General features: G+C 41.9%; 1 protein-coding gene across 11 annotated transcripts in view; it reads right to left on the reverse strand.

Moving 5' to 3' along the window:
• Positions 1 to 23,902, reverse strand: part of PSD3 (pleckstrin and Sec7 domain containing 3) — a 554,618-nt gene that overhangs the window by 236,089 nt on the left and 294,627 nt on the right. For 10 of the 11 annotated variants that reach the window (XR_008390587.1, XM_053659810.1, XM_037142625.2 and 7 more), the window contains 3 exons: positions 3,823 to 4,026; positions 3,653 to 3,733; positions 1,805 to 1,917 (listed from right to left, as the gene is read on the reverse strand). Coding sequence is in view for 10 of the 11 variants with exons in the window: in XM_037142625.2 (XP_036998520.2) it covers positions 1,805 to 1,917; positions 3,653 to 3,733; positions 3,823 to 4,026 (398 nt within the window). In the remaining variant the exon portion in view is untranslated. Of the gene's footprint in view, positions 1 to 1,804; positions 1,918 to 3,652; positions 3,734 to 3,822; positions 4,027 to 13,476; positions 15,389 to 23,902 lie in introns of those variants that run through there. The other variant, XM_053659811.1, reaches the window with a different exon arrangement.

The following is a 23,902-nucleotide window of genomic DNA, read 5'->3' on the forward strand; positions in this document are numbered from 1 at the left end:
TCGGGGAGATCTTACCAAGTATGCTAACTGTACGGAAAGGCCTGTCCAATTACTGAACTCAAGAATTAAAGACAGCCTGTTTTTCAAAAGTACGACTTTAAGTATAGTAGGAGATTTCTATTATTAATGTCTCTTGGTAGATGCTACTAAATGCCTGAAAGTATATTTATTCGTTTCAGTTGATGATCACAAATTCTAAATATGTTTAAAGCAAATTCCTGAAAGCAAACTCAGCAGCCAACTCTCAGATTTCCTTATCAACAGCTAAGTGAATGCGCAAATCCATGTTCCTTATTCCATTCAGGAGTGTCAGCGTCTTAAGATTTGAAGAAGGTTCCAACAGAAACAGCCCTCGTATGTCCCTTGCATTTGCTACCTAACGTTGACAGTGATAGAGTGAATAAATGGTCTAAATACAGCCCAAGAAAGGAATAAGAAAGATAAGTTTCCATCTTATGATAAGAATGTGGATTTAATAATCAGACAGTTGTCACCTGTGGGACAGAGGGGTGGGGGCACTCACTCCACTCAGTATCGAGACCCCGTATTTTCAGTTGACTGGTAATACTAAAGCCAAGGGGTCATCATCGTTTCTGGGGCATCTAGTGTCAGTGATTTCTTCCAGAGTTTGTCTGTTTATGGGAGATTCTCCAATTGTAAGTAAATGCCCTTGACTTTAAACCTTAAAAATTTTGCTTTATTGTGAGACTTGAAATGGAGAAGAAATCACTCTTCATAGGGTATATCAACAATTAAAGTTGCTTTTCAAAAACAGCCAAAGAACTTAAAATGCATGGCCCATGGACAGGAACAAAGGTGTGGGGACTGCCTGAGGGAGTGGGGGGGCTGGTGGAGGGGAGCAAACAGAGAAAAACTAGGACAGTTGCAATAGCATAATCAACAAAATATAATTTACAAATTACCTTAAAATAGTACAATAAACATAGACTTATGGTTCATTAAAATCATAAACCCCAGTCAGTGTCAGTGTTGTTCTGATGAATATCAACAACAGCACCAGACATACCATAAACTTCAGGGAGATTTATAAGTATTTCCAAAACCCAAAACTAAGTCCACACGCACTTCATCAAGAAATTTAGAGATCAGATGTTTAGGAAAAGAAAGTAAGAAAGCCGGAATTTCATTATTACATTTTGCACATAAAACCTCAGAGTGACAAAGTGTAAGTGATGTGAAGAACACCATGGACCTGGAAACTAGAGGAAAATAACTGAAAGGAGAGCAGAGTATCGTGGATCAATAAATACGCTTTTAAAGACGACGTGATGGCACCTTCACATTGAAATGCTCACAACAAACGGGAGAGGTAGCAGGAAACAACTCTAACAATTCCAGCTTGATGTTAAGTAAATATTGTACTAATAACTACAAAGAAGTAAATATTTATAATAGTTATCTATAGATAGAAATATTTAGATTATTTTTTCTTTTGTATGATTTTCTATATTTTCCACCAAAATGTAAATTTTCATAATGAGGAAAATAACCCTTATTACAAAAAAGAACTTCAAGCCCTGGCTGGTGTGGCTCAGTCGGCTGGAGCACTGTCCTGTAAACTGAAATTCAGGGTTTAATTCCCGGTCAGGGCGATGCCTCCTGGGTTGCAGGTTTGGTCCCAGCTGAGATGCATATGAGAGGCAACCGCTCGATGTTTCATCGATGTTTCTGCTTTGTGTTCGCATGTTCTCTCTCCATCTCCCACCCTCTCCTTCTCCCTAAAACCAGTAAGCAAGTCCTTGTGTGAAGATAAAAGAAAAATCAAGCATCTCCACCAGATTACCTTGTGAAGCAATGGTGTCCGGGTTACAATGAAAATATCTACTGGAGAAGTGTATTAAAACTCTTTCTCGTTCTTGAGTTTCTCCCACAAGAGAAAATGCTTTAAAGAAATACCTAAAAAAAAAAAAAGAATGGGAGGTGGGAAGTATAATTTTAGAAAATGTTAACCATATTCTTTATGTATGACAGTTAAAGTTAATTCATATAGACATAATAGATATTTTACACAAAGTAAAGTGTTCTGCAGTTAGTTAAAAGAATCACTTACTCGATGGCCATTCAGCATAAATCTGTACTGACATTTAAATTCTGTTGGCTGTTCAAGTAAAAGATGACAGGGCTGTAATGCCAAGGAAAGCCTGGGAAAGGCAGGTGATCTCCCCATACCACCAAGTGTCAGGCTGCCAGTTAAGAAGACCAGCTGGACAAGGCCCAAAGGACACTGGACTGACCGCGTAGCCATGTAGGCTATGCTTCCAAACTCTACTCAGATCACAGCTTCTTTGTCATTTTGTTACATGACTGTCATCGCCACTGACCCGGTGTCAAAATTACTATTTTATCATCTTGTGCAGTAGATTTCTGTTCATTTACTTTGTCTATATCTCCCCATTATTAAATTGTTACATGAGGAGGAAATTGAGAGATAAAACTCAATTTACTCCATAAATTAGGAATAAATCAATTTACTTGGTCTAAAACTTCTCTGACTAATAGAAAATATGCCCTTATTTAGTCTAAAACTTCTTTGAACAACAGAAAACACGCCTAGAACCACACACTACTCTAAATCAGAGGCACTGAGAGAGGACTGTCTATTATAGATAAATCCAGGGGTTCCTCAGTTGACAAAGTAGATGTTTTCTCCAAAACATGAAATGGGAAGGAAAAAAGTCATTTAAAATGTTCTAAGAAATCTTATTGAAAGAAACATATAATAAACCTTTTTCTATGATGAAAATATTGCTGTTTTCCTTATAGTTTGTTAATCTAAGTTACACTGATCAATTTTTTTTTCAGCTTTTTAAAAATAATAAGAGAGCAAAACAAAACTACAGATCTCTCCCTTACCTGTTTTCACTGCGAAACCTACGAGTATGCTGGGTTCATGCAAAGAGCCACAGAAGAAGTCCCTGTGTGCGTTATAACCCAAACACCCTCACTCCACCTCCCAGGCCTCAGTATCTGATGTGTGACACTAGACAGCTATGCAGGTGACCTCAGGATTCCTCCAGGCTCCGGCCGGTGATAAACTTCGTAAGATTAGACGCCGACTGGGTTTTGCCTTCAGCTGCTCTTAGAAATGTACAGCGCAATGCGGTGTGGAGAGTGAAGAGCCATCTGTTTAAGACGCCTTCATCTGAACAGGTCAGCAAAAAAGTGTCATGGCCTGACCACTTATACTGATACTTTCTGCTGGTTATTATGTTGATACTCATTTTTATTCCATTCATGAGTTAATTCTAAAGTACTGTCTTAAAAGTCTAATTGGTATGGTAAACAAATGCTTAGGAAAAATATCTAAAATTCTACAGTCTGTAAACTGCCTTTAAAAAAACTAATCATCTAAAAGCCAAATTCCCACAGGTGCCACCTCTCCTCAAGACCTCTGCTGCCACCATTCTTTACCATGTCACGCAGAGCATGAGTTCCTGGGATTTCCTCAACCCAGTGTGTATTTTCTCACTTTATAGTACAGTTAATATCGTTAGTACAATCTGAGCTAAATTCATAGAGTAACAGTGGGTTTAAGAAAACAAAGTCAGGTTTTAGCTTCAGCACATTACTTTCTCTTCTCTGGAGAAATCCGATGGAGGCACAAACGAATGGAAGCGATGTTTCATCCTACCTGAGAGACTGATCCAGCGTCATTCCCGTGAAATCAAAAAACTTCAGATATTCTTCTGCAACCAGTTTGCTAAATTCATTGCTACAAGGAAAAAGAATAGACTTGGTTATTAATATCAAAGCTGATATTAACACACGCACACAGATGACAGGCCTCGGGACAGAACGTACTTCTTGCCGAGGTGCTTTGCGACGTCCGACCTTTTGAATCTGTCCAGTTGATAAAGGCGCTTGGCCAGCCTTTTGGCAGCTTCTACGTTGCTGCTGGTGCCATTGCTGAGATTCTCCAAGGGCTCCCTTTCCAGAATTTCAGTGTTCCCCATTTCAGACTGAGCCTCCAGCCGGGCTGTTTTCACCTGAGCATGGCTGTGAGAACTGGAAAAGAGGGGAGAAAGAACTGAAAAGGTTTTTCTTATGAGGCAAAAAGGAAAGTAGCTGGTGAAATCATCATGATGATATAGAACCAACAAAAAATGACTTCCAATGAGATTGTTGTACGCTTACTTATTCATAAAAATAGTTTCAACCACTCTATGTCAATGTGCTAATAAAGTGATTGCTTAAACCCCAGAGAGCAGTTCTCAAACCTTTGGGTCTTGGGACCTTTACATTTTTAAAAGCATGGAGTGGAACTCCAAAGACCTTTGTTTACGTGGGTTATACTCACTGATATCCACCATATTACTAGTCAAAATGGAAAAGTTTCAAATATTAACTCATTTAAAAAGAATCTGTTCCATGAATATGTTATATATTTTTATTAAAGATAAGTATAGTTTCAAAACAATATAAAGTTTAGTGAGACAAGCAACCATGGTTTACATTTTTTACAAATTTCTTTAACGGCTGCCTTACTAGAGGACAGCTGGTTCCCATAGCCACTTCAATAGTTAATTTGTAAAAATACATGGTTTTGGTTGAAAAAGACTAAGAAAATCCAGCATCATAGAGATATTTAATTAATTTTAATTTCCTTTTCAGATAATTATAGATATTCTATTCTGATTATGACACCCAAATAAAACAAGTGGTAATTTCTTAAAGGTTGGTTGCAATACAGACTCTAAAACTGGATCAAAGAACTTCTTGTACTCATATTAAAATATATCCTACATTCTGAATGAATCTTTTACCCAGGCATGATTCTGCAACAAGCAATGGTCATTTGAAAGATAGTTTGAGTGACTTCAGCCAAGATGGAGGTGTAGGTGGAAACATTGTGCCTTCTCGCACAACCAAGTTTAAAGACAACAAAGTTTTAGTAAAACAAATACACAGCCATAACACAGAAAATTAAACTACCGAAGTCCGACAACAAGGAACCCTTCAGCTAGACCGGTAAGAGGGGCAGAGCCAGTGGCTGGCAGAGCGGGGTTGCACAGGAAAACTTGGCCAGACCGACCCAGGCGCGTGGTTGGCGGTTGGTGATCCTAGGTGTGGGGCTGCAACAGGCAGACCCAGTGAGGGCAAAAGGCAGCAGGCTGACCGCGGTCACACATTCGCGTGTGCAGATAAACCAGCGAAGGAGCAAGCAGTGAGACAGACCGCACAGGCCCCAGCGGCGGGAAGCAGCAGAGGGGACCACTATTGCCCCCCTCTGGTCTCGCCCCCACATACAGCATCACAAACCAGCGACCTGGGTGGCCCTGCCCTGGTGAACACCTAAGGCTCTGCCCCTCATACATAACAGGCACGAACAGACCAAAACATGGCTCAAGAAGAACTCAAAGCTCCAGAGCCAATAACTTTAAGCAGCCAAGAAATAGCCAACCTATCAGATGCACAGTTCAAAACACTGGTGATCAGGATGCTCACAGAACTGGTTGATTTTAGTCACAAATTAGAGGAACATATGAAAGTTAAACTAATTGAAATGAAGGGAAATGCACAGGAAACCAATAGTGATGAAAAGGAAACTGGGATTCAAATCAAGGGAGTGGACCAGAAGGAAGAAAAAAAATGACCAAACAGAAAAAGATGAAGAAACAAGAATTCAAAAAAATGAGCAGAGGCTTCGGAACCTCCAGGACATCTTTAAACGTTCCAACATTCGAATTATAGGGGTACCAAAAGGGGAAGAGGAACAGCCACCAGTGAAAAACTTATTTGAACAAATAATAAAGGAGAACTTCCCCAATCTGGCAAAGGCAATAGACTTCTAGGAAATCCAGGAAGCTCAGAGAGTCCCAAAGAAGTTGGACCCAAGAAGGAATACACCAAGGCACATCATCATTACATTAGCCAAGATTAAAATGAAGGAGAGAATTGTAGAAGCAGCAAGAGATAAGGGGACAGTCACCTACAAAGGAGTTCCCATCAGACTGTCAGCTGATTTCTCAAAAGAGACCTTACAGGCAAGAAGGGGCTGGAAAGTATTCCAAGTCATGAAATCCAAAGACCTACATCCAAGATTGATCTATCCAGCAAAGCTTTCATTTAGAATGGAAGGGCAGATAAAGTGCTTCTCAGATAAGATCAAATTCAAGGAGTTCATCATCACCAAGCCCTTATTATGTGAAATGTTAAAGGGACTTACCTAAGAAAAAGAAGATAAAAAAGATGAACAGTGAAAGGACAGCAAACTCACAGTTATTAACAACCACACCTAAAACAAAAGCAAACTAAGAGGACAGCTAGATCAGGAGCGGAAACATAGAAATGAAGATCACATGGAGGGTTAGCAACAGGGGAGTGGGAGAAGGAGACGGGGGGAGAAGGTACAGAAAATAAGAAGCATAGATGGCAGGTAGAAAATAGATGGGGGAGGGCAAGAAAAGTATGGGAAATATAGAATCTAAAGAACTTGAAAAAAAGAAGAAAAAGAAAGATAGTTTGACACATTTTAGTACGCTATATTAAAAAAATCATACTCATTAATGCCACCACTAATATCTTCTGAAAAGTCTGAGAACTGGGAAGCAAACTTTTGGTATAGATATAATTTTTCTAAACTTCTGATTTTTGCTTGAAAGCTCACATTTTATCATTAGCAACAGAAATTGTCAGTTGATTTCCTTAAAGTAACAGACTCACTCTACTAATTTCTGAGAATGTTTGCCAACAACCACAGTTTTCCAGTCATACTTCTAAGGAAAAGTAGCGTTCCATGAGAAAAGGGAGTGTCCTCCAGCTCACAAACCTAATTACATACAAGTGCTTTTGCTGTAGGCGACCATCAGGAGCAGAGGTGCTTCATGCGTGTTTTCATCAGGTGAGAAATTGACAAGGCGTATAGTCAAGGGCTGAAACATAATCAGGTTGCACCGCTTTAGCCAGGCCATTGTCTTCATTTCGAGTGCATGGCAGTAAAGTGCAACACAGTAACAACTAGAACAGTTCGGTGCCACACCCTCGATTTGTGCCAAGATCCCCCACGGCCACCCCACTCTTCTGCACTATTAGTGCAGATATCAGCACAGTGAAACAGGAAAGTAATGCTGTCCTGTTATCATAAAATAAACTCGACCTCCCAAACCTACTGAAAGGGTCTCGGGGAGCCCCCCAGACCGCACTGTGAGGCCTCTGTTCCAGAAAGGGGTCACAAACTACGGCTTGTGGCTGGCTGTACACTGCTCCACCACACATTTATAACACCAGAACCAATGAGAGCGCAGTAATCTCCAAGTCTTCACTTTAACTTGGTAACAAAACAAATCTGTGTTCATGATAAACCACGAGTAGTCTTCCAGCCAACTTAGCACTGACTCCAGACAATCAGAACGCTTCTGTCACGGACCCAATAGTAAATGTTTTGGACTTGGCAGGCCACAGAAGGCCACTGCAACATATGCATCTTTGCTTCTGGTTTTTTTTTTTTTTTTTTTGCAACCTTTAAAAATCATAAAATCCACTCCAGGCAAGACCAAAAGGGTCCCCAGGCTAGGTTCAGTGTCCTTGCTCTATTCTGTACTTCTTTAACTCTGCCTGAACTATAATTACAGTGACCATTCATTGTCTAAAGCAGGACACTCTGAAGAGGGACCAGGGATGATCAAATCATTAAATATGTAATCATAATTATTACAAGTAAAATAAAAAAGCATTGCCAATAGTAAAAAAATTAGTTGTGGACTCATATCATGTAACAAATAACAAAAACCATTTTAGCAAAAATGAGTATTTTAAAAACTGCTCCATCTCTATTTTGTCACTCCATCTAAATTACAATTTCCCATTTTCCACTCACCCACCAACTCAGTGTTGGCCTGGCAGCTTCACTATGAGCCAAATGCGGGTGGGCTACCACACGACCCGCTGGTGCTCCCCATGACTCCCAGGGGCTGCAGAGTCCTGGACTTCCCACCACTGCCCGACCTGAAGGAGTTGACTGTCCCCAGCGCCCTCCCCCAGCTCCCAGTATCAGCTGAGTAATCCACCTGTCCCTGAAAGGAGGCTATCAGGAAGGAAAAGAAAAGAAAGGTTACTCCACATGGCCTTTGAGACTCATCAACTACGTGAAAATTCTGTTCAATGCACGAGTCAACTCACACCTTCCAGGACAGACTGCAGACAAGTGGAAATACAAGGTGGAGGTTTATCAAACCCATGCAGACTGATTTTACTGCAACTATTAATGACATTACTTCATTCTCTCTTTTTTTTTATTGTTAATGCTGTTACAGATCTCCTCCATTTCCCCCTCTTTACCCCTTTCCTCCCCCAGCCACTCCCCACCCGTCTTCACCACATTGTTGTCTGTGTCCAAAGGGTATGCAAAGTCAAAGTCAAAATCAAATGCTGAAGTGCAGTCACTTCCGGTACAACAGCGGACCTGGACTGACGCAGGGAAGCCAGGATGTCTGGGAACCCTCCGTTAACAGGCGCCCCCTCAAACAATCTTCCAGCAGAAATACCTCTAATCACAACACACTGCTTCATCGTGATGAGATCTTCATGCAAATACATTTGAATATTTTCTTCATCCTAAACCTTCCTTTAGAGAGTTCACATTACCAGAATAAATTTGTGAAATTTATCCTATCGGAAAACTGAATAATTATTATATGTGGCAAATCTATAGTAAGTAAAGGCACAGAAGAAATTTCTTTTAAAGGCAACTGAACTTTGTGCTTCTCACATAAGCGACATAAACGTAAAATATTCACTCCAATTACTATTTTAGCTAAAATAAAATAATTTTTATAAATTAGAAACAGTCCCTGGAGTTGTGCTCCCGTGCGTTCTCTTCCTACTCTGTGTATTAGCCATCGTGCCAAAAAGTGAATGTTGAAGAAAGGGTTTTCTCCTCAGTTAAACCAGTACTTACTGTTCACTGCTCAGGCAAATTCATATATTTAATTACTCCAGGAAAACATGTGATTATACCACATACATCGTACTGCAGAGATTTTATCCAAATACGAGAGACTTATTCTAATGAGCACATATTTTTTAAATGTGGTGACCCAAATCATTCCTGTTGTTCAGGCTTCTCACTCCTCACGTTTACCTCCTCTTTCTACTGTCTTGCCGGCCCAGTCTATTTCTTATTTTCCTCACATACACCAGGAGGAGGAAATAATAAAATCTAGAGACATCAGACTTCTCAGGATTCTCGGTAAAAAAGAAAATTAGGATAAAGTGAGGTTAACTATCTCCATTCCTAGATGGCATCATTCTGTCCTATTTCACAATTTATGAGATTCCTTGAATAAGAACAGAGGTTGATCCGTTTAAATCAGAAAGTCTATGAAATGACAGCAATACAACAATCAGCAATCAGCAAATGACAGCAATACAACTCACCAGCAATCAGACAGACACCAGGATAAGCTCATCATGGAGCCCAGGATGCGCCGGGGCCATCCTCCTTCTCCTGCGCCCCTGCCCAGCATCCACTCGCCCCACATCTCCAATGTCTGCTGGTCTTCTAGGGATTCCAAAGAACCAGCTCCCGGTGAGGTCACATTACTATGACCTCACATTCTCAGCAGAGTGCTTATTGTTGGGGTTTTGTAATGTTTTCAGAGCCTCAATAACAGCAGGAGCCAGAACACAGGGGCCACTGTACAGCATGAGCATTACCAACGATGGCACCCAGCCCCGCTCACATCTGATCCAGCAACATGGACGAGCCCCCTCGGCAAGGGTGCCTCCCGCTTTGTGTCCCGGAATACATAGGACGCTCTCCATGTAGTCTGCTGAATATCGGATGCTTTCAGTGCTTGGAATTTTCCCTTTTCTCCAGTTCATTCTTCCTCACAATCTCATAAGTTGAGATCCTTGAATGTAGAAAACACTTCCCAAAAGACTATCCCTGTGTTCTATCGATTGCCTCACTGGGGCCTGTACCTCAAACCTCCAAACAAATGTGGTTAACACTTTCATTAAAAAAAAATTCATTGAGTCTGACCACCAGGCCTTCTCATGACCCCCCTTTTTTTTTAAAAAAATCACACTAGGATTACCGGAGTTTCCAAATAAAAATAATAGGACATCCAGTTAAATCTGAATTTCAGATTAACAAAAGACCACTACAGGTCTGTGCTGGGGCTAAGGTAGTGAATGAGTCAGACTTGGATTTTGGTAAATCACGTCTGCCTGTAGCGTGGAGGAAAAACGGCAGAGGGACAAAAAGGCAGAGAAATCAGCTAGGAAAGCTTGCAAAATAGTCTGATCAAGAGTCAAGAATCTGAGTTGAAAGATAGCTCATGCAAATATAAAGAAAAAGTCTGCTCTGAAGGATATTCGGAAAGTAAAATGAAAGAACGTAATAGGTGATTTGGGGAGTATTAGGTGAAGAGCAGTATTTACAGAGAGGAGAGGTTAACTCCAACCTAGAAGCCGGGCAGAATGTGATGCCCCCGCCTAGATAATGAGCACCAGGAGAGAGGGGTGTATAACGGAATGTGTGTGTGTTTCTGGACAGAAACAGGAGACAGAAGGAGAAAAGACCGAGTTTAGTTCAAAGATGTGGACAGTGTAAGGTGTCCACAGGATCCCCAGGCAAGCGCTCTAGTGGCCACACCAAGCATCCCCTACCTGTGGGAACTCAGTGCAGAAACAGCAGTCACCACAAACCGGGGGATGAACCACCGTGAGAGGCTGCAGTGTGCAATACGACCGAGGAACCCCAGAATGCACCAGCACAAAAATATGTCTGGTAGGACAAGCATCTGAACATGATTCCATTACAACAAGAGTTAGGTCTGTCGCTTATTTGTGGGGTTCTACTTGCAAGTGCTCAGTTTGCCAACAAGTAACGACTATTAATTTAGAAGATGCTAAAAGCAAGTTCCATCCAGGTAAACTGCCAAGATTCAAACACTGGTTCCATGGTCGCCAACTGTGGAACTTTGGGTTAGTCCACTTCTCCATAAGCCTCAGGTTGTTTTCCTGTAAAACGGATCCGACAGACCAACTCCCCACGCTGTTGTGAGATGAAGTGAGAAGATCCACGCAGATGCCCAGGGCACAGTCAGCTCCCATCACCAACCCATTTTCACCACCACCCCTACCCCTGCCTCATTAAGATTCAAATTGCTTGGTTATTTGCATGATCTCACAAGATAATTACATATGACAGTATCTTAGTAAATGTAAATTGCTATTTGTATAGTAAACAAATGTTAGCTAACTCCCAGTAGAAATTAATACTGACTTAAACTGCCCCAAATGAACCCATTTTGACACTTACAGAGAATGTATTTTCTCTAGAAGGGGCTTCATCTTTATTATAAATTATTACAGGGCCTTTAAAAGTAAGGACCATAAACTAAACAGAATGGTCAAAACCCCTAATAACTGTTTCTCTGTTGAGCACACAGGCCAAAATCCAGTCCTTGATGAAGAATTACCACAAGTGTCAGCCAGAGTTCCAGCCTCCTCCATGGACCCTGGAACCCTCACGTTGCTCAGTGCTGCGTTCAGTGGTCCAGCAGAGGGCACCTGCATGCAGGCAGCGGTACAGCCGCTGACCAGGCTCACGGAGCGAAGGAAGTGGGCTGTATCTTCCTTAGAAGCAGGGATTCCCAATACATGAGCAGACTCTTCACTCTTCTAGAGGTTCACACGCCTCTGGGGGCATGATCCAGATGATGCAGGCTTTCACTTTTTTGCTTTTTGGGTTTGTTTTTTTCTATACTAAGCTGCAGCTTTTCTGGGCCAGCTCTCAAATGAGAATGTGGTATCTGCAATTTCACCAAGTCAACTTCAGCTTGACATCATAAAAATTTCAGATGAATCCTTTGCAAAGCCAGTATTACCAGATGTCCAAGCAATCCTTGCAAAATAAAGAGGAAAATGATGCAAAAACATGTGTACATTCGCTGTTTGCACAGAAGCTTCTTTGGGGGATCACTGAATTCCAATTCAGGGGACAAGAAAGGAAGAGTGCATCATGTGCATGGACTAACTTGTTTTCCTGAAATGCTCTTAAAATGTCAGTGGACACTCTGAGTTCACGTCTCCCAGGAGAAACAACTTTTGGCTGCGCTACTTCACTGCCTTTGTATAGCATTAAAAATCTCTAATGACACCAGAACACACTCCACCTTGGCAAAAGGAAATAAAGCCAGGGCGCAACTGCATGCTATGCCCTTGTAAATTAATGAGCAGGCAGTCTGAAGCTGACTGTGTCCGTTAATGACCGTGACCAAGACACCACACACACTGCCAGAGACAGAGCGGCCTGGGCTCAGACAACGCACTCCCCTCTCCACACGGAAAAACTCGGCTTATCCAGGTCAAGGTATCACATCCCCTCTTATTTTTCTAAATTCAAATGATCTAATTTTTTAAAAATCATTTAAATAAAGGTTATTAACAGTCTCAATAAATACATCATAAACTTACGCCCCCCCCCCAAAAAAAAAACCCAAACCAACCACAAAACTCCCTCCTTGCAAGAGGAGGATGTAAGTGCCACTTGGGCTGGTGACGAATCCAAACGGCCAGAGCCCAGGGCCTCCCTCACAGGACTCAGCTCTCACTGTCTCACCTAATACAACTGTGAACAAGAACGTCTAGTGCCCTGAGGCAGAACATTTACTACAACAGAGCGACTCAAGTCTGTCATTCTAAAGAAAATTTATGAAAAGAAATGTCAAATTTTGAAGTCAGAAATTGCATGGACTAGCTTGTCTTTGCTTTTTTTTCCTCTGAAATTCTTACCAACTGAAAAAAACAGACAAAAACTTGTCACGTAGACTTCCTCTATAATAAAAAAATGAATGACAACGGCTGTTTCCGTATGATGCTCAAAGTGCTGTGCGTCCCTCAGTGCGTCCCTCCGTGGAAGCCCATTCAACGATGCGGTCATTGCCCAGGAGTCAACTCAAAGCAACGGACTCCCAGACAGCCGTCCGAAAACCCAATAGATGCTTGGTTATTAGTTAAGTTATAAGTATCTGAATTTTTCCCTGGCTTCTCTTTTTTCATATAATTACCTGATGCTTCAATGATTAGTTTTCTATCACTGATTGGTTGGTTACATATGAAGGAAAAGTTCTGACTGAAAAATGGTTTCAAAGTGCCATATTCTGCCCCTTCCCCCACTAAGGGGGAAAAACGGTCAATTTCAATTTAAAAAACATGAAGTACTTTCAACTGGGTCTTAAACCACCTTCTAATTAGTTAAATTAATGGATGTTCCACACATTTTAGAACGCAATGAATAATTTATGCAAAAATTTCTCTTCTGCGCACATCGTTGCTGGGTTGAACTAGTAACAGTATATATTCACTGGCCATCAGAAGCTGGGCAGCGAAAGAAAGCATGAAGAAAGTGGGCAACACAAGGAGGTTCAGGATTGGCCAGTGAGGGAACGTATGGGCTCCGACCAACCTAGCAAGCAACAGATACTCTACAAATTAGACGATACTCACACGGTTAATGACTATGGTTTTAATGCTGTACAGTTTGTTCAACAGTCTTCTGAGAGTCGTCCCATCAATCCCCCTTTCCTGCTGAGCACACAGCTCAAGGTGCCAGGCAGGGTGGAACGGCCCCTGTCTCCCTTTTGAGCAGTGGCCGCAGAGTCCAAAGATGTGCCCAATTTAACTTGGGTGGGTTTATTTAGTCCATCCCTGCTGGGGGTCTCGAAGTAGAACTGAATTCTTTTTAATGTAATTTAAAACCTAAGGGATAAGCAAGTAGAAATTAGCTTATTGTACCCCTAAATGAAACATTACAACCACTCAACAGTATACTTGTAAATATGAATTTCACTTGATCAAACACCTGCCCTTGCACATCCTGGTACTAAATGAGTATTATCTGGGCAGACGATAGTAGATTGGTTATGCTCTCTCCCATTCTCTCTTCCTTTTCTAACGCTTCCATCTCCTAAAGAGCAACAGGCTTTATGGCCACACTGTGGCTATTACCCAATTTTACTATCTCTATTAGTGCCTTCTGCCCTCTCTCCAAATTCTTACAGTTGCCTTTTTCACTGTCCTGCACCCTGGCTCTTCCTCACTTCTCTGATGCGCTCGGAACTGCACACCTGCAAGGAGGGCCCTTCTCTGCTGCCCTGTTCATTATACAGCTGTGCAGGCTCACCTGGCAAATACCTTCTGCAGTCTGCACGCCCCGGGCAGCAACTCCTACAGAGGCTGTTGGCATATCCTGTCCACCCTGAGTTTCCCCAAGGTGCTACTTATTGCAGTTAACACTGCAAGCCTCTGTCATCTGACATATGGAAGGTTTTTCAGATCCACTTAACAAATTTTGCGTGCAATTTTAAAGAGAAAGAAATACCTCCCTGACCAGAGTGCACAGAGATCAGTAGGAAGAAGTCAGGAAGATACTCCTCTAAGGAAGTAAAATGCTACCAGTCACTTCCTGCTTTCATCCATTTACAAGGATCCAGGGCACCTGGGGACAGATCAAAGGGGCCGTCCTCATCTGGGCTCTGGGGACAGCAAGGGACTTTCCTGTTGTTTATTGCCCACGATGAATGAAGTAGCAGGAATAGCCATACACACTTCAGTCTTAACAAATTTTTTAAATGCATCTACAGTGATTACTGCCCTGTACACGCGATTCTAAGCACTTTATATGAATCGACCAATCCCTTTAACAACCCTGTGACATTTTACAAAGGACGAACCACACATGGAGACATTAAGTAACTCATGACACTGCTAATGAATGGCGAAGCTAGGACTGGACCGCAAGCTGGGCAGTTTTGCTTGGAGAGTTGGAGGTCTTCACCAACATGCTGTGTTGCCGTTCTTCTGCACTACATTACTACAGGTGATACTTCGGGTATAACGCTGGTATGGAGGGACAAAAATGTCTATTTTTTGTAAGACATTTTATTTATTTTTAGACAGAGAGGAAGGGAGGAAGAAAGAGAGAGAGAAACATCACCCCACAATGGGGAACCTGGTCTGTAACACAGGCATGTGCCCTGACTGGGAATTGAACCAGCACTTTTTGCTTCAGTCAGGTGCTCAATCCACTGAACCACACCAGTCAGAGCCAAAAATGTCTACTTTTTAAAGACATCCATATAACTAAACCAACAGGCTTAGTAAAGTTATGTAGTTAAATATACACAAGTACATTTGCACAAATTCTTTGTGTAATTACTTATTAAAGCACCTACTGTGCACTGGGCACACTTCTAGGTACGAGGAGTACAGCAATGACCACTACAAAGCCCGGTCCTCGTGCAGTTTTACCTCCTAATAAGAGGAGACAGACAATACACCAATGAAGCTCCCCATCCTCTCTTCCCCGCAGTATTCTTTCACAGACACTTGCTAAATATCTGATACGAGCCACACACCGTTCTAGGTAAATCCTGGGTGTTTGATAACGCATCCACGGAGGGAGGCCTTGCTTTCACGGAGCTGACACTCAGGCAGTGACAGTGGTTAGTGCCTCAGAGAGAAACACAGCTCGATAAAGGAACAAGAGGGCTGGAGCTGCTATTTTATTCACGGCACTAAATACATTAACTCCATACATAGTTCATCTGTCCTCTAAAATAAAAAATACATCAGACAAGTAAGCTCAGATATTTTATAAGTTTAGGGAACAAGAATATTTGCTCGCCCACCTTCTCCAGGATCCTGGCACCACTTAACTCCTATCCTAGCATATACACAGTGTTTTTTGGACTATAAGACACACTTTCTCCCCCCCCCCCCAATTTGGGAGGAATAATGGCTGTTAATGCTCCTGTTGAGTTCTGTTATACATTTACATTGGTGAAATGTAAATGTTATTTATATTATTAAATCTTATACCACATTTTTTGCTTCAAATTTTCCCCCCATTTTCCTCCTCTAAAAACTAGGTGCATCTTATGGCCTGAAAATACATATGCACTTAAAAATAATGAATCGACCCAGTCAATCAGCTCTATGAAGTTTTTACTTAAGCTTTATTCTTTACTTTTATTTCTGAAATGTATTACAAACAGTATCACTCTGATTTTGTAAAGCAGTAAGAAAAAGAGGGAGGGGGAGGAAGAGAGGGCAATAAAAAGAAACAATCTAAGTTAATAGCTAGAAAAATACCCAAAAACATAAAAAAGAAAAACCTACCAATCTGGGACTTCCACTCGGAGGATGTACTCCTTCCCTCGGGGTCTGCAGAAAACAGACTTCACTTTGCCACTGTTCTTAAGATTCATTTTTAAATTTCTCCCTCAACTACAGTCAAATCACCAGAGTCTTACTTCCACAATCTGAATTCATATCCTTAAAACTGGAGCTAATCAAATAAAACGCAAACACACTTTTAGGTCAATTTCAGCAGTCCTATCAAAAGGTCTTTACCGCAGTCACTTGAAATAAAAAGACCTGTGAGAGGCCAAGTGGCGATAATAGCGAAGGTGTGAATTCTCCCCTCCCCTTTATCCACCAGAGGCGCTAAAAGTCCTGGACCTCAGGCTGGCTTTTTGGTCCCGCCCCACGAGATTCTAAATTCTACAATTTGCTGTAATGCCACCAGCTCCGAGTCACCCTAGAGATGACGTTTCTGCACCTTGTCACAGTGTTGCCACATGCTAGTCACTTCACAGCAACTAAAATACCTGCAGAAGTAACTCCCATTGATACCATTTAAAAATTGCCGAAGTTGGGGGAAAGCTCATTATTACAGAGCATACCACTCCGTGCTCTCTCCCCTTACAGTTACAGGTGATGGTTTACATTACATACACTCCCACGCCCATGTTCACAAACATTTCCTAGCACTCCCGGGGTAAGGCCTGGGAAGCGCTATAAACGTAATGGACAAAAAAAACTGAGGCTCCGAGAGGCTGACTCTCCCAAAGATACAAAGCTTTTTAGATACAAAGCTGGAACCGAACCACGTCTGCCTTCGATCCTCGAGTACTTGCCATAGTAAACAGTTCCCTGCATCACTTCCCTGCGCTAACGGAGACCTGCTTCCAAAGCAAGCACCTGAGGCCCAGACCTTGGTTTGCATCCTGGCTCTGATATATGCCAGGTGTGTGAAGTTGGGCAAGTTACTTCCCTGTGCCTCAGTTTCCCCATCTGTAAAATAGGTTAAAAAGTTATCTGTATCAAGTGTATACAATAGTGCAGCTTTACTGCTAGTCTGGCCCTGAAGCTAAAATGCTGCGTGACCTTGGGGAGTCACCTAACATCTCAGGTTCCCCATCCATAAAGGGAAAGGGGCAAATCGGAGCCCTTGCGCACCTCTAGGATTGCTGTCCCCTTGATACAGCACCTCCCCAACCCAATCTGCCACACGGGCAGTCTCACCTTGCTTCGTTTCGTTAGTCATAAAGTAATCTCGCACGAAATCAGCTCAATCACTGTGTGTGTGTTTCAACATTATGTCAACCAGCAGGTTCCATCAGGAAGACATGGCATAAATAAATGAGATACAGAAAATAACCAAAAAAAAAGCATTTGGTCTTCCAATTTATATTCAGTTCTGAGTTCATGGTTTATAATTAATAGTACATAGAATTACTGTAATATAAAAATCAGAGTACAGGGAGATAAGTTTACTCCAACCTGAGCAACACTAATACTATATGCTGATGTTTTATTCACTGCTGGAAAGATTTCCATAAACTGTCGCCGTCCAGGCTCACAAAAACAAACCCTCCTTTCTTCACCAATGAAAGAGAAACAAACCCCACTTCAGTACACACCCCTGGTTTTTCCTTCCTGCTGCCTTTTTCCACTCTGGCTTTTTAAACATGGTCTTTATTGTAGGTGGGGTTCCTGAACTTCTCCAGCTAGCCTGCCATTTTGCATGCTGTAAAAGCCCAGTCCGTGGCTGCCTTCTGCAACCCAGAAGAGCAAGAAATTAAAGGGAAAAGCACAGTAAGTACAGGGTTTTACTTTCCTTTGTGTCCAAGGATGCAGAGTTCATCCATGTATGAAACGACCTTTCAGATCCCTCAAAACTCTTTGTTCAACTCCAGTAACAGAAGGCAGGCCGTGCCTTCAGTCCTCTCTGGGTTCAGGTCCACACAGAACTAAATGGCTCTGGCTCGGGCACACAGCGTACCTACCCCTTTTGACTCCTCACCTTCCCTCTTGCTAGCCACTCTGTGTGCTTATCAAGGCAGCCGCCTCACTCGAGCTCACTACTGCACATGCCCAACAAGACCCTCCACTCCCCCGCAGTCACGACTTAGGAAGCATTTACGGAGGGACTCCCCACGTGGCAGGCACAGTGGTCAGGGAGGCAGGAACACTGCCTGGTCGTGTGCTGTTTGAGTTTATAAGTGAGTAGCTGTAACAATTTTTAAAAGAATTTTTAAAAGCAATTATAAAAATATTATTTTTAAAACATCAAAAATATTTCATGAACACAAGTTAAAAGTGGAACAGCTAGTTATTAAACAGTATTTTATAGATACTTTTTATGACATATGCCCCATTTATTTTTATAACAGCTACACTGAGATACAGTTCACATACTGTAGAACTCACCGGTTTTAAATGATCCACTCAGCCCTGACCGGTGTGGCTCACTTGGTTGGGCATCATCCCACAAACTGAGAGGTGGGTGGTTTGATTCCGGGCCAGGGCACGTGCCTGGGTTGCAGGTTTGGCCCCCGCTCAGGGTGTGCACAAGAGGCAATGGGTCGATGTTTCTTACAATGATGTTCCTCTCCCTCTTTCTCCCTCCCTACCCCTCTCTCTAAAAATAAATACTTTACAAAAGAATATTATTTTAAAGCAAATACAGGGTGCATTAGAAGAACATGAAGAGACATAACCTAGACTGAGGAAATCAGCCTTCCTAGGGTAAGTGGCACTGCAGTTGACTCTGAGCCCCAGAATGCTAACAGTGCGGGGGGAAGCCCAGGAAAGCCCAGGCAAGACAACAAGAGATACTTCAAAAAAGCAAAAGAAGTTCTCCATGGCTGGAGTTCAGGGATGGAGGTGGGAGGTGTGCAGAATGCAGAGCAGGCGGAAGAGGCAGCTGCTACCTTAGGAAGGCTACTGCTGACAATACTTTCAAAACACACCCTATTCCATTTGATTAAGGTCCATTTCTCAATTTTCCCTAATAGTTGGCTGCTGTCAATGAACAGAAAATCAGAAAACTGTATCTGTGACATGCTATATTAGCAAGTACAATGTTAATGGGCAAGGTCACATGTGCGTATTAACAGGGACTTCCTAGAGGCAACGATTTGACCAGAAAGAGTGTAACAGGTGAAATGTTCTGGTTCCAAGACAAGCCAGTGGAGAAAATATTTTGAGTAAGGACCTGCTTCTCACTGCTTTTGTTTACCTGTATGTTCCCAAAGCATTCTGACTATCTAGTCAGAAAAATTATCCCTAACAAAATATCGTACGACAGTGTAAGATATGCCTCATATCCCATTACAATTGTCTTCATTCTAAAAGACCTTCCGAAATAAAATAAGAAATAAAGAGATAGAGGAAGCTAGAAATAGTTGCAGATGTCCTAACTGTCTACCTGTAAAGCCCAAAAGGTATCCAGTACAAAAAGCTATTATAATGGAACTAGTAAGGGGCAAGTTACAAAAGAAAAATATAAAAACAATAGCTTTAATAAACCATGAAGAACCCCTTAGAAAACATAATTGAGAAAAAAATCTACTCAGAATAAAATTTATAAAGAATCTAGGAATAAACATTTTAAAAGTATAAAACTGCCCTTGCTGGTATAGCTCAGTGGATTGAGCAGAGGCCTGTAAACCAGAGGATCACGGTTCGATTCCTAGTCAGGGCATATTCCTGGGTTGCAGACCGGTTCCCTGCAGGCCAGTTCCCAGCAGGAGATGCACAAAAGGCAACCATACATTGATGTTTCTCTCCCTCTCTCCTTCACCTCTAAAGATAAATAAATAAAATCTTTAAATAAAAGTATAAAACTAAAATACAGCCAGCCACAATATTTTGCTGAAATAAATTAGTACTAAGTGAACACAACGCTTCTGGAACGAATACGGCAAAGACATTCTCTCTCAAATTCCTCTAAAATTTATCCCAATTCAAGAGACGCATAAAATTAAAACCATAAAGAACTAGAAGAAAACACAGCTGAACGTGTAATTCCTTCACAGAGAAGGGATTTCCAAACTTTACAGTAGCCGAAGTCATCGTTTAATGAACAGATCTGATTACATGGCAACAACGCCAAGCAAATTAAAATGGTAAATGGACATAAAACAGTCACAAAACAAAAGGCAACACCAGGCTTCATCTGTGAAGGACTTCTGTGTACCCACAAGAGAAAGATGAACACACCCAATCGAAAAATGGGCAAAAGGCACTTTACTGAACATTCTAGTCGCTGTGCCCTTCCTAGAGAAGCTGCCTCCCCCACACCCCTGCTGCCTGACTCCTCTGTCCTGACCGCAGCTGACCGAACCAGGAGGGGCCACCTAATGAAGCCAATTGATCGCTCACTCCTAGAAATCTGGGACACAGAGACCCATGGCACTTCGATGACGATGGGTAAGGAATAACTGAAACTGAAAGGTCATGTTAAAGTAGGGCCAAAATGAGTGACCTGGCAAGACAAACACAGGTGGGATACGGAGTTACGGGAGGGCAGAGAGACCTCCAGGAAAGGAAGCAATGGGAAGTCCAGCTTGCAAAGAGAAGCAGGAGAGTGAAGCCGATGAAGGGGAACAGACCCCCAGTTCTAGTCTCTGGGAGGTCGAACTGCCCTCTGCATTAACATTGTTGCTGGCTATAAACCAGAGGGCCTGTGACATCCACCCCACAGAACCAATTTATGTAGGTGTCAGTCTGCTGCGAGGTGAGCCCCAGGCCAGCACAAACGTGAGCAAGCAGTTCACAAAAAAGGATAAAAAAATCAGAATTAAACATGTGAAAAAGAATACTCACACATTAAGTTATCGGAGAAGTTGACCAGTTAAGGCACTCAGAATTTTGAGCTATCAAATGGGCAGAGATGAAAAGGCACCGCCGTAACAGTAATAGAGGGGCAGGGAAGAAATGCAGGCGCTCACATTGGAGAGGAGTACAAACTGATCTATTTTCTAGCTTCAATGAGTCATGTCCTGAGTAGCAGCAATTACGCGTTTAAGCATTTACTTTAAGAAAATAATCATAAATATGCAAAATAAATTACTTAAGACTATGTACTACAATGCTATTCATTTACAAGAACATGAACTCAAAGATTACTTAAATCAGTGTGTCCAGCATCATTCACGCATCACTTTGTGCCTTGTGCATACTCCGGTACACGTGTTCTGATTTACTCCCTACTATTCTTTAAATCAGCACACACCTTTATTTAACTCTTCCAATAAGTTTTTCCTGAGAGCCTACAAAGTGCCTGAAGCCATTCTAGGTGCTGGAGATTTAGCAATGACTAAAACAGAAATCCCTACCCTGGTGGGGTTTACATTTTATGGGGAAGACAGATAATAAGTAAAATATACGGCATGATAATGACTTGGTTAGGGAGAAGAATTAAAGCAGGCAGTGGGAATATGAAGCTTTAGGGAGAGAGGAGTTAGAATTTTAGGCAAGCCAGTCAGGAACCTTTAGAGACTTGAAGTGCGGGAGCTGGCCACAGGCCTCTCTGGGGATAAGCATTCCAGGAAGATGAAAGAGCAAGGGCAAAGCACCGAGGTGGAAGCATGCCAGGTGCGTTCAAAGAAAGGCAGAGGAGACAATGGGACTAAAGCAGAGTGAGCCAGAGGAGTGGGAGGAGATGAAGTCACACAGGTATGGGGCGTAGATGGGGAAGATGGCGTAGGGACTTGCAGGCTTTTACTCTGAGATGGAAAGTGAACAGAGACTAAGACTGAAGTGGGACACCAGTGAAAAAGATGTCATAAACCAGGGACTTGGATCATCTGGACATGGTGGCACTAGGAGTGGTGAAAAAGTTGAATTATGACTACACTTTGAAGGCAGAGCTGACCAGGTTGCTGATGTGCTGGACGCTGAAGACCCAAGTGAAGTCGTATAACGAGTGAGGTGCTCAGAGAGGTCCCAAGGGCTCCCCGCATCTAAAGGTCTTCCACGGTAACTAACCATGACGTCATAGGTTACTCTGTAACACATACTAGAGCACAGAGCTATTAACTACATATGCTTATTCATGCATTTCCTATAGCAACCTCACATACCACCAACAGTGTCTGCACCAGCCTTTGGGGAGCACTCATTTAAATGCATTCTGTGTATATGCACACTCAAATACACACACACATTGGCAATGCATATGCCAAAATGGCAGTAGTACTAATTTCTTGGAGGTGGAATAATAGTAGATAATTTTCTGTGTGCTTTTGAAATCATCTTCAACAAATACGTACTTTGCTTTTTAGAAATATATACATGCAAGTCATGTTCGAATCAAGTTCTTCGGTTTTGGTTTGACATGATGAGAAGGCTTTTAATACACATTCTGAAGGTAAGAAAAGAGACCTACTGGCAGGAGTGAGAAATGACAGAAAATAAAAAGAATCCCAGATAGTGGTGACATGGTAGGGGGTAGGGCATATAATCTTGAAAGCTCAGTGGATGGCATACCACACACAAAACATCAAGGCTGAGAAAGCAGAAGTCAGAGGACAAATGAGAGAGAGTCTTGAACCAGCCATGAGCAAGCTCCTGGGCACTCACTGGACCGGGGGCCAGCAGTCCAGAGACTTCACTGCTTTGTGTTCTACAAGCCTTCCTGGCACATGCAAATATCATTACATTTGAATAAACTGCTCAACTGCTTCTATGTAAACATCACCTAAAACATTACCAAGGAAAAATAAACATTAGTTTGCATACACAGAGCTCAAGAGGAGTGAGAGCAAGTTCAATAAAAATCAGAGCGGGCTCTAAAAGAAATACTAGATTGTTTCCCCTCTCTGCCCTAATGGTGTAATTTTCATAGGCAACTAGGATTAAGTGGAGGTTTTTAGGGCAACCACTTAGGTTATCAAGATGTCACTGCTCTTGATGCTTTATCAGGAACTGAGAAACACCATAAAATGCAAAGTAAATGAAATGAGATACTAAATACTAAAAGCACTCTGGTCAGCTCTGAGGTTTTCAAGTAATTCTCCACCTTGCTTAAGAATTAGGATGACTCTTCTAACTTCAATCAGATCATCAACTCATTTTATCTTCAAGAGATCATGTTGCACATCAGTCAGACAGCTACTGGGTAATGGAGAGCCACTCTGGGAATGAAATGATAGTGGACTGTTCTAAAAGCCTGTTGTGCATAGACAGCTCTCTGATCTCTCTAATAAAGAGCACAATTATGAATGGTTTTAAGTGGTCTCATTTATCAAATGAACCATATGACTTAACTATTACTTAATCATATAATGCCATCTGACAAAGTTTACCCCTGAATTCATTTTTTAAACATTATATTTTATTGATTATGCTATTAGAGTTGCCCCAATTTTCCCCCTTTGCCTCCCTCAACCCAGCACCCCCACTCCCTCAGGCAATTCTCCCATCGTTCATGTCCATGGGTCATGCATGTAAGTTATCTGCCTACTCCATTTCTTCTACTGTACTTTACAACCCTGTGGCTATTCTGTAACTACCTATTTGTATTTCTTAATCCCCTCACCTCTTCACCTATTCCCCCATACTACCCTTCCATCTGGCAACTATCAAAATGCTCTTTATTCATGATTCTGTCTCTGTTCTTCTTGTTTGCTTAGTTTGTTCTTTAGATTCAATTATTGATAGATTTGTATTTTTGCCATTTTATTGTTCATAGTTTCAATCTCCTTCTTTTTCTTAAATAAGTTCCTTTAACATTCCATATAATAATGGTTTGGTGATGATGAAGTCCTTTAATTTTTTCTTATCTAGGAAGCTCTTTATA

This window comes from Artibeus jamaicensis, unplaced genomic scaffold (genome assembly GCF_021234435.1).
Source record: "Artibeus jamaicensis isolate MK-2021 breed Jamaican fruit bat unplaced genomic scaffold, CSHL_Jam_final scaffold_833, whole genome shotgun sequence".
Taxonomy (NCBI): domain Eukaryota; kingdom Metazoa; phylum Chordata; class Mammalia; order Chiroptera; family Phyllostomidae; genus Artibeus; species Artibeus jamaicensis.